This window comes from Rhinocladiella mackenziei (assembly GCF_000835555.1).
Source record: "Rhinocladiella mackenziei CBS 650.93 unplaced genomic scaffold supercont1.7, whole genome shotgun sequence".
In the NCBI taxonomy this organism is placed as follows: domain Eukaryota; kingdom Fungi; phylum Ascomycota; class Eurotiomycetes; order Chaetothyriales; family Herpotrichiellaceae; genus Rhinocladiella; species Rhinocladiella mackenziei.
Window position 1 is genome coordinate 1,713,309 of NW_013550598.1, and position 14,181 is coordinate 1,727,489.

Below are 14,181 nucleotides of genomic sequence, written 5' to 3' on the forward strand. Positions count from 1 at the left end.
AAATTCATAGTCACGGTAAATTGAGCCTGACCAAGGACTTGATCGCGGATATCCCGAAATACGCCATCCTTTCGCATACTTGGGGGTGTCGTACTTAGGCGGGGATTGTAAATGGAACGAGATAAGCTGGATACGTAAACGACATCCCGGCATGTTAGGTGAGAATGCATCGCAAGAGCTGAAAATGTGACATATCTATAAGGCTGGCTGGCTGGCTGGGTCCCTTCCGTGGTTCTTCTTTCTCTGGCTTCGCGCCTGTTGATTCTCGTTCGTGTACTCCCTCTGTGAAATTGGTATGTACGGAGTGGAAAGCAGAAAATCTTGACGTTGACCAAAAGAACTCCATCTCTTTGAATAACTGACGGCCCAAGTTTTATCAGACACCTCCTATATTCTAACAGTCCTGCTCGCAAATTCCCAATGCCTCGTCCATCCGCAAATTTCAAACGTCTCATCGTCCTCTGCGATGGTACTGATGCCCTTTTTCGCTTTTCCTCCATCCTCCATATTGACACATGGCGATATTGGTCCAATGCAAATGATTGACTCATACAGGGACATGGCAGAATATCCTCTCTGCCGAAAAGCACACGCATCCCACTAACGTGGCTCGATTCTCGAGAGCTATCAGTCCAGTTGCCATTATCAAGGATGCGGACGGAAAAGAAAAGGAAAGTGAACAGATCGTCTTCTATCAGCCTGGTGTTGGGACAGGGATTGGGGACAAACTTCGCGGTGGTACGGTTGCCTTTATCTTCTACCCCTAGAGTCATACCTATACGCGTCCTCCAGTGGGGAGCGGGACTCCACAGGTATTGGAAAGTGTCACAGGAAACTGACCATGCCTATATTTTCCGACACCGCAGGAGCATACGGAGCAGGTTTATCCGCCAATATACGAGCGGCGTACGGCTTTCTGGCACACAACTACGATCCCAATCCAGGTGACGAGATCTTCTTCTTTGGCTTCTCTCGCGGCGCCTACACGGCCCGTTCGACCGCGGGGTTAGTGAACAAACTTGGTTTGCTCACCAAACGAGGCATGGATTATTTCCCAGATGTCTATGATGAATTCCACGACGATCCCACTAGTAAACCAGACTTTGAGTTTTCAGCGGAGCTCCTCAAGAAGATTGGCAATGATGTTGTTGAACAAGCTAAGGATGCGGTCAAGATCGTGGGCGTGTGGGACACCGTTGAATTCCATGGTGAAGGGCTGGGGGAAGAAAAGATCGAATTCCACAATGCCAAACTGTCACCTCGTGTTGCTTATGCCTATCATGCTCTTTCGCTGGACGAGCGCCGCGTTCCTTTCAATCCAACACTTTAGCAGTGGCCCTCAGGATACGAAGTCAACAAGGACGGTACAGGCTTGCAATGCATGAAGCAACTTTGGTTCTCTGGAGCACACAGTGACGTTGGTGGTGGCAAGTATGATCCAGGTTGTTCCGGCATTGCGTTGGGATGGATGCTTGCGCATTGCAACAAGGACAAGAAGTTGGCGCTTATCGACGAAGATCCCTATGAGCCGACCAATCCGAACGAGTACTATCTCCTTCCAGACCGGTTGAAGCCGAATCCAAATGTCCATTGGACTTGCCTGGCCAATAAGCCAGATCCAGATCCTCTTGATACATGGTGGGACAAGGCCTGGGATAAGCTCCAGAGCATCCCTAGCGTAGATCGCAAGGCTTTTTCCCCTGGAGAATACGATGGAAAGAATCCATCGTTCCATCAACGATCGGAATCTCAAGGCCTGGCCGTGTGGGATGCTCACCGGAAATCATCATGGAGGAAGTTGGGAGTTGAAGCCCTCCTCCGCCGGGAAGGATGGGAAGGCTCTGATGCAGGCGGAAACGGATCCGGTCGCGGACCAGATTGAAGACAAGTACCGTGGCAGAATCCGAGCTGCACCGAGCTCAAAGGGAGTCAAATTGTGAAGGCTAACGGAGGAACCGGGGGGGGGGGAAGAAACCGAAGCCCGGTCGATGAAACACAAATGATCCTTTTGACGATTTGATGGAGTTGTTTCGGAGATGCCTATCAATTTGGAATTAGAAATGATGCTGCGGAAGGCATATGTGCATCAGAACAATGAAGTCTGGCGGTGATCGGTAATGAAAAATGCTTTCGTTGTCGACCCACTCTTGCATTGATGCAGTGGACGTCGTAATCTGAGCCACAGGCCTTTGCCTTCTTTGTTTTGTCTGTCTGCCTGCCTGCTGTCAACCATATCGTTTCCAGTACTCCAGCCATGGTTCTGCTAAAGAGCTTGCCCGACTCCCCAAGGGGCGGTATTTGTTGGCTCTGACTCTCAGCGCCGGGCCACGGATTACCGAGATCAACGATTCTTGCAATGCAGAACAAAGTGAAAAGGAAGTATCGATTTCTCGGCTTTTCATTTGTCATTTGAATCATCTCTCGACCCATTCACAGGCACCATTAGCATACCGATGAAAACCACTTTTACATTACCGAGTACCAACTCGTACCAGATCGTCCCCTTTGAGGCATGTCTGAGACACGAAACGCCATGCTGATGCCATTCTGTTTCGTCCCATGCCAGGCAGGTATTGATGGACACAATGAGCCCGAGAAGACCTGACACGTCAAGACGCTTTTCCTGTTCTTTTTCTTTTCTAAACCCATCCTATCCTATCCCATCTCAGCCAGTGTCATAAATGCCAAAGCGGTATTTTTGGGACCGACTCTTAAAAGAAAGACTCCAAGGCCAATGCAATGTGGTAGAAGAGAAGGGAAAAATGAAATATCTAAATTCATTTGATCTGTAGGTGTTCGGAGTTGAACTTTTGGGGTTGGCGATATGCGTTCTTGTATTCGGGATTTGTTGCAAATGAACTAGTGGTTCCCGAAGAATTCACGAAACATGGCCGTTGTATGGAGGGTATCATTAATTTTGCCGGGGAAAAAAAAAAAGGAAAAAAAAGAGCCATTGCGTAAGGAGTCATGACGCCACCGTTTCAGCACATCATCCAGCACATCATGCTCAGAGTGATGGATACTCATAGGCGGGTTTCTCTGGTTCGAAGTGACCGAAGAAATTGTCGTCGACTTCGATTTCGTAGTCGGTCATGCCAGGTGGTGTGACACGACCGAGTTGATTGTCACTTCCGGAGTTGTCATCATCATCATTTTCGTGTTCAGGAAGGCTGACGGAGGCAGAGGCCTGTCCATGAAGCGTGGGGTATTGACCGGAAAGATAACGATAGGAACTGCCGTAGTGAAAGATCTGACTGCCGCACATTGTCATTGATCCGGAGAGATAGGTGTCTTCGCCGTCGTCCATGACAGTCTCCAAACCGGTGTCTGCTATGGGCTGACTGCGGCGCGCCTCCATTTTGGATTGATCGTGAGCAACTCCAGTTAAAGACGTCATGGCGGAGGATTTCTTGACCCCCTTGTCCGAACGAGCTTTACGCTTCTTCAACGTTTGACCTTCGGGGGCAGGGTTGTGGGCGTCATCGTCCGCCCGTCGATCAGCCTTGCGTTTCTTCTCACGGATCATCCGCTTGGACTCTAATCCCAAATGAGCAGTGCGAACATGCTCCTCTAGACTTGCTTTGCTGGTGAAGCTGCGATTGCAACCATAGACAACAATGTCTTTCTGATCATTCAGCTCCTCGGGAAGAGCCATTTCAGTTTGGCCACAGACAAAGTCACGCTTGTTTTCATGCACCGTCTTCACATGGACGTTCAGATTTCCTTTCTTGGTGAATTTCTTGCCACATCCCTCATGGGTGCATGGGAAGACCGATGCCGGCTCCGATGCTTTGTTGGGCGGGAGAATTCCGTGCTGAATTTCGAGATGTCGGGTCAACTCCTTGTTGGTGGTGAATGACGTGGGGCAGTACGGACAAGTGGGTGGGTGGACGATGGTGATGTGAGCTTGAAGTTCTCCGTAAGTGGCAAACGAGGCCACAATGGGATTTTCTGGATGGGTATCCGGTGAATCGGCCTGAGTTGTGGCATTTTGCGCCATGCATTCCGCGCAAGAGAATCTGGTGGGATCATGCTTGGTTCTCTGATGAGTACGCAAGTTCTCAGCAGTATCGTATGCTTTGGTGCAGGGAAGGCCCGTAACAGAGTCCAATTCCGGACACGGGAACGGCTTGATGTTCTGGTGAGCCGACAAGATGTGCCGATCGAGAGTGTCTTGCTTGCGGAAAGTCTGAGTACAGCCATCGTAGCCGCGGCATCGGAACTTCTCTTTCGCCTCATGTGCCTGAATATGTCGTCGCAGCCGTGTGCCCGTCGCGAAGCTTGCATCGCAACCGGACCACGTGCATTTGTAGTCTCGAATCTCGGTGTGCGCACTCTTGACGTGGTGTTTGAGGTGGCTGTCGCGGAGGAAGGCTTTGGCACAACCGGGACTGGGACACTTGAACGGACGGGTGTTGGTGTGAGATCGAATGTGCTCGGTCAGTCTGGCTTGACGATTAAACGCCTTGTCACAGTTGTTCCAGGGACATTTCAAAGTTTTCTGTCGGCAGCGCGGGATGGTGGTGGTAGTCGAAGGAGGAGTAGAGGCAGGAGTGTCGTCGATCTGTTTTTCGGGCTCGATCTCAGAGTCGACCATTTCATAGTCGTCCGCAGGGTCGAAATCATCGTCCGAATCGATCTGCATCTTTTGCAGTCGCCGCGCAGTTGCGACGGGATGATCTGGTTGCCCACTTCGGATTTTGCGTAGAAATTTGTCCAAAGTATTTTCAGACCAATCGCGAAAGGTGGGGAGAGAAGAGAGTCTTTGGGAAGCTGTTGGTTGGTTGATGGTTGCCCACGATTGAAAAAATTTAAGGCGCCCCTGTGGTAGACTCGAGTGGTGGCGGCTCGGTTCCAGCCTCAGTTCCACCGTGACGATGCCAAGATCTTAGTCACGTGTCAGCCCTTGATCCTCCATCGGTTTTTTTTTTTTTTTCCTGTGTACTCAACAAACATCTCAGATCACCATCACTGTCTGTCTTCCCGAGTCTGCTACGTTCGTATCACTTAAGCGAAGCTTGCGACTTGTCGGGTCCAAATGTCCGACTACGGTGATGATGGCGGGTAGGTGTTTGATCCGACGTTTTTGAACACGTTTCATCTCGTCGTTTTCTATGCCTACCACTAACGCGTTTGTTTCCGTGTAGCTATGGCCAAGACGAGCCTGATGATACCTTCTACGAGCCTGACGAGAATGTAGAGGAATTTGCGCCCGATGCGGAGATTGATGAGCAGGCCATCGAAGCACGAGCAGTTGTGGATGAGGGCGAGGAGAGAACTGTCGTGTCTGGGGACCCAAATCAAAATGTCCAGAAGCCATCGAGCGATGCCGACAAAAAGATCCCCGATGACAAGAGAACTACTACTCCTTACATGACGAAATATGAGCGGGCACGAGTTTTGGGCACGAGGGCTTTGCAGATCAGGTAATATGTCAGAACCACAATACGTCGAGAGGATCACGGACTGATTCAGTGCAGCATGAATGCTCCTATTTTGGTCGACCTGGAGGGTGAAACTGATCCCCTTCAAATTGCCATCAAAGAATTGAACCAGAAAAAAATTCCACTGGTAATCCGTCGATATCTACCGGATGGATGGTGAGCAACCTCATCCTGCTCGCCGAGGTTTACACTGACAATGATAAAGGTACGAGGATTGGACTTGCGAAGAACTTCTATGATTGCCGAGCTTTATTGACACAAGTCACATCGCAATTCCCACCCAATACCCCTCTTCCGACGTGGCACTCGATGTGTTGCACCACGGGGTCGGTTTCTATGAGGATCTAAACCTGAACTTTTACCGCCTCGGGCCAAATCAGACATTTGAGGCGTAGCGACATCGCTGTACAACATGTGGAGACGTGATATGGTTATCATAGTTGAGTGAAAGAGAACGGTTTGGGAAGTGGGCTCAACACGTATCCCCCTATTTTGGCCATCCTCGAACCCCCCGCGCAAGAGTCAAAATCGGTGGGATCGAAAATGGGAGGCCGAAGAGCCTACATGATGCGATCGGTGACAAGTCTGCCACCCTTCGCGGAGTTCAGATTCCGAAAAGATACCCATGTAGCAAAGTGAATGATGGGAGGAGTCATGTTATGCACGAGTATCGGGATCTGGAACGACAAGCTTGTCTGAGTGGCTCGTCGACTATTATGATAAGATAACTAAGAAATCGAGATATTGTACAAATCTGGACAGGATCAAGTCATTTCTGGCCCTAACCTAGTATTCAGGAAATGCCAGACGTCCATTCCTTGGCCAAGACCAAAGTTCTTTGCCCTTCCAGCAAACCATCCACTTGGATTTCTTCCATGCCCCCTAGAGACGCAAATGGCCATGGAAGAGCGAATGAAGACGGCTAGGCCTCCATGATCGTAAATGGTATGATGTCTAAGGTGGTCCAGGCAAGTCAGGGCCCCACGGAGCCTCGTAGGCCTTGCACAGGCTTCCCCTCCTCCGCTGTCCAGCATCCGCATCCCGTCATCCATATTCTGGGTGTGTATTTAGAGTACGTGCTACGTGTTGGCTGGGTGCCCTCGCCCTCTTTTCTCCCTGGGACTCTCCCTTCTGAGTAGATCGCGACATACACGTGACGACCTCCCACCGGGACAAAGATGTCTTCTTCCTCCAAACTCTCGCCCGGCTCACATGCCACAGCCGTCAACAGCCTAACAATCCACTACACGGTCCTTGCCTCGTCACCCGGTCTCCCGCCTCTCATCATCCACCCAGCCCCCTGGGGCTGCGGCGCAGCCCTGTACATCCAAGCCTTCTCCCGGCTCTCCGCACAATATGCCTTAATCATCCCCTCGCCCCGGGGCAACGATTCGTCTCAACGACCCTCAAGCCCAGACGAAATGTCGTCACGACACCTCGTCTCAGATCTTGAGCAGTTCCGACAATTCCTGGGCCTCGACAAGGTCAGCATCGTTGGCCACTCGTCCGGCGGCACCATCGCGCTGGGCTATGCGATCGCCTACCCCGACCATGTGGACAAGTTGATCCTGCTCAACACGGACCTGTTGGGGTACGAGCGTAAAGACAACTCGTTTTTCCAGGACGTAGGACAAATCCAAGCCAGGATGTCTGTGACCAACGACGAGGAGTTCAAGGAATTGGTTTCGCAAATTTTGCCGCTGTATTTTGCGCATCCGGAACGAGGGGGCCCAGAGGCATTCAAGAAAGTATGGACGAATGTGCCATCGCTCTGGGCGTACGGGGCGTATTATGGCGCGGATAAGTCCGAGGATGGTGCTTGGGACCAGGTCCAGGAGTTGGGCAAAGTCAAGGCGAAGACGCTGGTGGTTGTGGGACGGCAGGATAGGACTTGTGAAATCGAGATCAGTGAGTGTGTCAGTCGGGGTGTGACTGGGAGTAGGCTGGTGGTATTGGAGGACTGTGGGCATATACCGTGGATGGAGCAGGAGAAGCCGTTTTGGGATTTGCTGGAGGAGTTTTTGAAGGAGTAGGAGATGTACTGTGAATATCAATTGAAGGGAAGTTCATAGTGATAGACTGGAATGGATTGATTTCTGCCAACGAATGTGGATTTCGTCGTATTGTCTTGGCGGGCTCTCCAACCCAGGGGTCCTGCGCCCGTTTCGCCCCACAGTGAGTGTTATTGCCACATAGAAGTCGTCTCTGATGTGTCGTCCGTAACGAAAATCACTTCCTAGGTCAAGGAATTATTCTACATACCAGTCATCGGCTTGCTTTGCAAAGTCAATTTCCGCGTATGTGTTGGGTGGAAACCTTATGGCCGCACAGTCAACTTCGATGCCAATTCTCTTGGACGTATCCTGAGGGGGACTATCCAATCCACCGCCACCCATTCCATCTTCTTCTGCTCAGGCAAATCGCACTCGTGGAGTTCGCCTGATAACATATGCGCCCAAATTTTCATCCCAGACAGGATTTTCGAGTGGTGGTATAGGAGAGGGCCGTGGATGACGACTTGGCAGTTTGACTTTCACGAATCTCTCGTACCCTCGTGCCTTTTCTAGGCGGACTTTTTCTAACCGAACCTTTTCGACGGGCACCTTTTTTATGCGCACCGCCCCCCTCTCTTGGAAAACCTTCATTTTCGCCGGGTTTGGTTCCCGAATCTCAATGAGGGGAGAGGTTGGTTCCGGTCGTGGGCAGCGTTCTTCAATCACAGGAGAAATTGGTGTGTGGCACGGTGTCGTGGGTGTCTCGGGGGATCCGTGTGATGCATCCGGCCCTTCTCTTATCTCCAAACGAACATCATCTCTGCATGGTCCTTCGTGGTGGATGAAATGGTGATGGTCATGATGATGTTCGTGGAAGCGAATGGGCCGTTTCGTCGGGTCATTCCGGCAACGACATGGCGCACGCTCAGGCTCCTCTTCGTACACTTCGACGGTGTCTGAGCTTCTGGTGCGGTAAGAGCCATGTCTTTTGCGGACATAGCAAAGTCTCCCTCGCGGTAGTCGCTCAACATAAGTGTAACCGGTTTCGTAAGGTGGGAAGTGAGAACAATACTCAAGACGCGTGAAAAACATGGTGAAAACGATGGTAGGAAGGGGAATGAGATGACATGAGAGAGAGAGGAGGAGGAGATAACACATACGCAGAGAGCTGAAAGGGCGTTTGAGGTAGGGAAGTGGTACGTTTGTCAAAGAAGAGAGTTGGACAACGGGGGCGTGGAAGCCGAGTGACCACCAACAGGATGTACATGACCTTGCAAGATGATACGCAAATTGTGCTCCTCTTCTTTGGAGAATTGGTCTGGTAGCAACAATGATTCGGCCCCATAGTTCATTCATGATGTTGAGTATACAAAGAGCGTACGGAAATGGGCTGACATGACCTAGAATGGATGAATGACTGATGGCCAATTGAGTCATTCCGCAAGTGCATATTCCATTGTTAACGGGATTGTGATGGATGATTGCCATCGTAGATTGTATTATGTAGGTCTCAAGACACCAAGTCAAAGTGTCTCACCGGACATAAAGGTCAGGTGGACGGTGTAACTGGAGAAGGCAAACCAGCCAGGCAGACCCAGAGATCGAGACGCATTCTTGTTCTTCGGAGGAGATTAGCACAGCCTTGTGTATGCCTCGCATGGCCTTCTGGGTGATGTTCATCTGCTGCGAGGCGGTGACGAGGTTAGAGAGGAGGATACTCAACCTTCGTGAAGCAAAACGTCAACATCGACAATAAAATTATGCCTGCCAAGCCGATATTTGAGCCTAGCCTTAATCAGGACTAAATCGTGTTGGCTTATATGACCACACCGTCCGCGTGGGAGATTCTTTCTATCTCAATGTCTCACCTCCATCATCACTTCCGATCATCAAAGCATACCAAGAATTGTCAGTGTCTGCTTACAGATGAATTGAGGCACTTAGACGTACTGGGAAATAACTAGCCGCTTATCCTACCTCTTGAAGCCGCAGCGGATATTCAAGTTCTTGATGAAATGGTGAGTGAATCAATTGTCAGTACTTCTTCACCCGTGTCTCGGGTATCTTGCAGCTCAGCGTCCTGCCTATGTCGGGGTGACAATGGATTCGGACACTTATACTAGCTCGCCATCCCAAGTCGAGGTTCTTTCGGCCATACCTGCATACTATCTCCAGCCATCGACTTCTTGCGTGTGATTGAACGTTAAAGAACATACGATATGAGTTCTCTTTTCGATTTCCTTTGCTCAATGCCGCCAGACTCGGCGTCTAAGTAGACTGACTTCCAAACATTGGGTTTCATGTGTCACTAAGACGGCATGTGCCAACATCGTGGGAGCCAGTCCTTGTGGTTATGCTGCTTCTGGGGCTTTAATTCCTATCACAGGTTCACCCACCTGAGCCAACTCAAGATCTGATCCCACTACTGACGGCCTTGGGTTCAACGGAGGAAGAGGCCTCAGCTCAGGCAGAACGTGCGTGGCATGTGTCTGCACATGATATTATTTGCCTTGCGAGGCGGTCGCTCCATTTGCATTCCTTCGATAGGCCTCTTGCTCGTGCACTCGCTCCTGGATGGCTTTGCAAAGCACGAGGCTGGACGCAACGGTCCCAAGCCCACTGCAACCCGTCGTTCTCATGGCCGGACCACTTTCAAGTCGCGTGCGATAGTGGACGAGTCTTCCGGTTCGATTACCCTCAACCGGGCAGCGACAACTCTTTTCATGGACCCGAAGGTCAAAAGACAGACCACGGTCGGATGGCCTTGGCAACTGACCATCAAATCAGGGACGTCAAAACCGGCGAGGCTGAGACACGAACACACGAGTGGCCGTCAAAGGAGGATCAACATTGAAAATCTTGTTTCATGCATCAACCGGATTGGATCGCCCAAATTGTTGGTGCAAGGCTGCTCGTGTTCAGGGCCAGCTGTGGCTCAATGCAGTTGGCCTGACTCATTTCGGGCATTTTCGGCTCTTTATTATTTGACCATATTTTACTCCGTGGCTCAAACCCCCTTTTCAAACTAGGTGACTTACTTCCTATAGGCCCCTACGACATGCCTTGGTTCGTTACAATTTCTGTCTCTATTCGATGGGTTTGTCAGTCCTTTTGTGACTTGACCAAATCGGCTTCAAGCAAACCTTAAACGGGAACATTGACCCGGTGGTATGCTCCCCAAAACCCGGCCCTCAGTCTTACGCTCGTTCTCTACATACAAACTTCTGTGTGTCATCCTTACTAGACTACGCTCTCCTCATTCATTTTTGTCCACTTCTTCTAGTCAACCCCTTTCCAGTCGTCAGCCTACAAAGAAGCTCGCACGACGCAACGGACTACCATTCAGGAACTCGTCCTTTACAAGGCGATTCTATACTTGTCCCTTGTGGTTTCCCTGCTCGCCGCGGGAACACAAGCATTCTTTCCATTCGACCGGAGGGAGAAATACTTTGGTGCAGATATCGTTTCCCACGAGGCCCCAACTCGTTTTAGGCGAAATGCGTCTTGCTCGTGGAAGCTGTACGCCTCGCGCGAGAGCATTGATGGCGATGGAGCACCCTTCTTGCGTATCTCGAACACCGTTTTTACTCCTTTCCTGAACGATACAAACAATTACTACCACCAACGATATAGATATTTTTGCCAGCTTTCCTGACAATGATACAAGCCTCACAAGCACTTCGATATCATCAATCACCGCGATTATCTCGACAAGAAGTTCCTCGTGAAGTTCCTCGTTGTCCACAGCCGCTAACGTTCTCGACTTCAAGGAGGACCAGCACCAGCTCAAGACCATTTTCATGAATTATCCCAACCACCATGCCACTCGCCCTCATCTTCGCCTTCACCGTCATCGTCACCCTTATCGGCGACGCCCATCACCACTCACCCTTTCTCGGCTCCAATTAAGCCAGCACACACCTATCTGCCCTCAACTTACATACCACCTGCACACGGCGTCATCTATATAGACACCCAAATACATCTCACCAAGCTGTCACACCCTGTCGTTGACCACGCGTCTCTCGACAACACACTAATCATCGTTCCGCACCTCGTACGACGCCGAGAGCATGCCAGTACATCACGACTTTTGCGACCTCAACGATGACCGTGACGAGCGTCGATGTCATGTCCCGCACAACGCGCCTAGGCGTTAATTATCTAGGGAAAACTGGTGGAGTGGAGCCCTATGGGCCCCGATCTGTGCCCAATGCTTGGATCAGGTCGTGAAGATGGGAGCGTCAGTTCGAGAACTAGTCCCTCTTCTGGATCTGGATCTGGGTCCGACTCTGGTTCAGGGCGCGAGATAGGAGTTGTAAGCGAGGCTGCAACTGCCACTGCTACCGCTTCTGCGCACGGGGCCTACGGAAATGAAAAGTACAAGCAGAAAGCTCCTCGAACGAAGAGAACGGCGCATATCGAACTGGGACAGTATATGCTCCCGAGCTCGATGTTAGTTCTAGTGGAGATACTAATCCTGGGTTTAGAAACTCCACCAGCAGAATATACCGGTGGCGCAATCTCGTTGGTTTCGAACTTCCGATCCATAACCGGGGCCTGCAGCCGTGATATTGTCGATTGTAATGGGTGGACTTGCTCTCTGGCTGTGAATTGTTTAATATGTCAGGATTGCGCATACCAATTTTGGAAATTGGACCTTGATATGAAATTCTTTTGTACTGTCTTGTGAAGCAGAAGACATTGATTGGCGCATTCGATCGTTCATTACTATCATGATATTTTCAATTTCAATTTCGGCATCGTCGAGAAAGTGTTCCAAGTCTTTTTTTAAATCGATCATCATCTCTAGAGTCGACATCGGACCTCGTTTGTAGCCTCAGCCCTTCTTTCGTTACAATTTCGACTTCTATCGTAATTCTCATAAGCCAAACTTTCAAGAAAACATTTTCATTTCATGGACCAACCTTGGCCGCTTCATCGTTTCCTTTATTTGAATGAGATAGAATCCACATTGCCACATCTTTCGCATACTGCTCGCCCATCCCATCCGGTTCGGCATGCAACTTATGATATGCGTCAGGATACGATTGAAACGTCTTATCACCCCCCCGTGCCTGCAAAACGTCATACAACCGCTTTGCAGCCACAGGTGAAGTAACTTTGTCCCCACTGCCATGCGAGAACCAGATGGGACAAGATACAGAGGTGCTGAAGCCGTGGACTTTATGTCCGTGGGACAAGGACGACAAGTCTGCCGCGCGCTGAAGGAGACCATTCAAACCCTCAAGCGTTCCTGTGTCATGGCACAATGGATCGTCGACCCAATCTTGTCGCACTTTCGCATCGCGCGACATATATGTCGGACTGAGTTTTTGTTTTAGTTGCGCGTGCGGGAGGAGCAAGGCTGCCAGTTTTCCCGCGGATACCTTGAGGAAGGATGGTTGTTCAGACGGGTCGAGCTCGATGTAGGGCGACTCTAGCAGGAGACCAGAAATGCTACATCGAGATTGAGTTAGGGCCGCGGAGGTCGAGAGCATGTAGCAGAGGGCTTCGCCGCCGCCCATGCTGTGGCCCATGAGAAATAAAGGGAGGCCTTGGGTTTCGGGCAGGGAAGACACGTGCAGAATGAAGTCGTGGATATCAGATAGGACGACCGGAGTCGGTCCTGTGAGGCCGGAATCCGAGGGTTTGGAAACACTGCGCCCCCAACCTCGTTGGTCGAAGGCGTAAACGGCGATGTTGAATGGGAACGAGCTCAGGGTGGGGAAGAAGTTGTAGTATGCTGTAAAAAAGAAAAGACAAATGAGTCGTTGATTTGATTTGATTTGATCTGAAGACCGAGATTTGTTTTGACCAGGATTGGAATGGGGACGGTCATACGTACCGTTGATGTGGTCCGAAAACCCGTGGATGAAGATTAATCCGGCTGGAATAGCAGAGGCGGATTCAGGCTGTGAGTATCAAGGGCCCATTAGCTGCCTTTCCCAGGCTTCCAAGGAGAGAGCATGGATCTGAACATAAATAAACCCTGACCTTCCATGATTTCGTATAGAGCTTTGTGCCATCCCTGGTCATGAACTCCCCCTCCGTTGTAACGACCATTCTCAGCCGACGAGCAGGTACAAGCGACAGGTCCAAAGGCTTGTATATGACAAAGATTCGAGATATCCTGCGGTAACTGATCGATCCAGATGATTCGAACCCCAAAGACGTAGAGGAACAAACGAGCGAACGTACATATAAAAGTATCCCATGAACGCCGGAAGCTGAATAGAGTTCAAATAGTTGATCAATGTCATCACATATCAAGTTCAAATGACACGTCATTTGACTTCCCGGCCACCCAAAATATTTTCTCTGACACAGCCTACACCGGGTTCCACGGCATTTCGATCACCTCAGCTCCTACTAAGCCATCACATCGTACCTGCAATCAGTTGAGTGACTCGTGTAAGACAGGTGGATGTCATCGCATCGCCGGATAGATACGGGAAAGCTAATCTAGCGGTGTATTTGAGAGTGCGAGGTGCGGAAGGAGCTCTGCTCTGAAGGGCCTGTCCTGAGTGTGTACACGGCGACCCCTAGACGGGTCTGTCTGGACAATGGGCTAAATGTCCCTCCCCGGCCGCAATCGTAGGAGCTTGGATGGGGAACGTGCAGAGGTACAGCCACCACACAACATCCAGGCTCTTTCTGTGCCTGTAGGGAGAGTAGGTGATTGGTTTCTCCTTCTCCTGCCTCGCGGCACGAAGTTTGCTCGAACCGTCCGAAACGGGGAA

At 50.5% G+C, this 14,181-nt stretch overlaps 7 protein-coding genes across 7 annotated transcripts; 4 read left to right on the plus strand and 3 right to left on the minus strand.

Annotated features, from left to right (window-relative positions):
- Window positions 1–420: 420 nt before the first annotated feature.
- On the plus strand, window positions 421–767 carry Z518_09414 (uncharacterized protein; the record flags this gene model as incomplete). Its single annotated transcript, XM_013413370.1, has 2 exons — window positions 421–469; window positions 556–767. The coding sequence occupies 2 exons, from the start codon at window positions 421–423 to the stop codon at window positions 765–767; spliced, it is 261 nt and encodes an 86-aa protein (XP_013268824.1).
- A 74-nt stretch (window positions 768–841) lies between these two features.
- Z518_09415 (uncharacterized protein) lies at window positions 842–1,882 on the plus strand (the record flags this gene model as incomplete). The annotated part of the gene is made up of 2 exons (XM_013413371.1): window positions 842–1,306; window positions 1,334–1,882. 2 exons carry the CDS (start codon window positions 842–844, stop codon window positions 1,880–1,882), a joined length of 1,014 nt encoding a protein of 337 aa, XP_013268825.1.
- A 1,125-nt stretch (window positions 1,883–3,007) lies between these two features.
- On the minus strand, window positions 3,008–4,645 carry Z518_09416 (uncharacterized protein; the record flags this gene model as incomplete). Its single annotated transcript, XM_013413372.1, has 1 exon — window positions 3,008–4,645. One exon carries the CDS (start codon window positions 4,643–4,645, stop codon window positions 3,008–3,010), a length of 1,638 nt encoding a protein of 545 aa, XP_013268826.1.
- A 393-nt stretch (window positions 4,646–5,038) lies between these two features.
- Window positions 5,039–5,683, plus strand: Z518_09417 (uncharacterized protein; the record flags this gene model as incomplete). The annotated part of the gene is made up of 4 exons (XM_013413373.1): window positions 5,039–5,064; window positions 5,148–5,426; window positions 5,481–5,600; window positions 5,650–5,683. 4 exons carry the CDS (start codon window positions 5,039–5,041, stop codon window positions 5,681–5,683), a joined length of 459 nt encoding a protein of 152 aa, XP_013268827.1.
- Window positions 5,684–6,622: 939 nt separating this feature from the next.
- Z518_09418 (uncharacterized protein) lies at window positions 6,623–7,477 on the plus strand (the record flags this gene model as incomplete). The annotated part of the gene is made up of 1 exon (XM_013413374.1): window positions 6,623–7,477. The coding sequence occupies one exon, from the start codon at window positions 6,623–6,625 to the stop codon at window positions 7,475–7,477; it is 855 nt and encodes a 284-aa protein (XP_013268828.1).
- Window positions 7,478–7,855: 378 nt separating this feature from the next.
- Window positions 7,856–8,530, minus strand: Z518_09419 (uncharacterized protein; the record flags this gene model as incomplete). The annotated part of the gene is made up of 1 exon (XM_013413375.1): window positions 7,856–8,530. One exon carries the CDS (start codon window positions 8,528–8,530, stop codon window positions 7,856–7,858), a length of 675 nt encoding a protein of 224 aa, XP_013268829.1.
- Window positions 8,531–12,354: 3,824 nt separating this feature from the next.
- On the minus strand, window positions 12,355–13,504 carry Z518_09420 (uncharacterized protein; the record flags this gene model as incomplete). Its single annotated transcript, XM_013413376.1, has 3 exons — window positions 12,355–13,184; window positions 13,287–13,353; window positions 13,436–13,504. The coding sequence occupies 3 exons, from the start codon at window positions 13,502–13,504 to the stop codon at window positions 12,355–12,357; spliced, it is 966 nt and encodes a 321-aa protein (XP_013268830.1).
- Window positions 13,505–14,181: the final 677 nt, after the last annotated feature.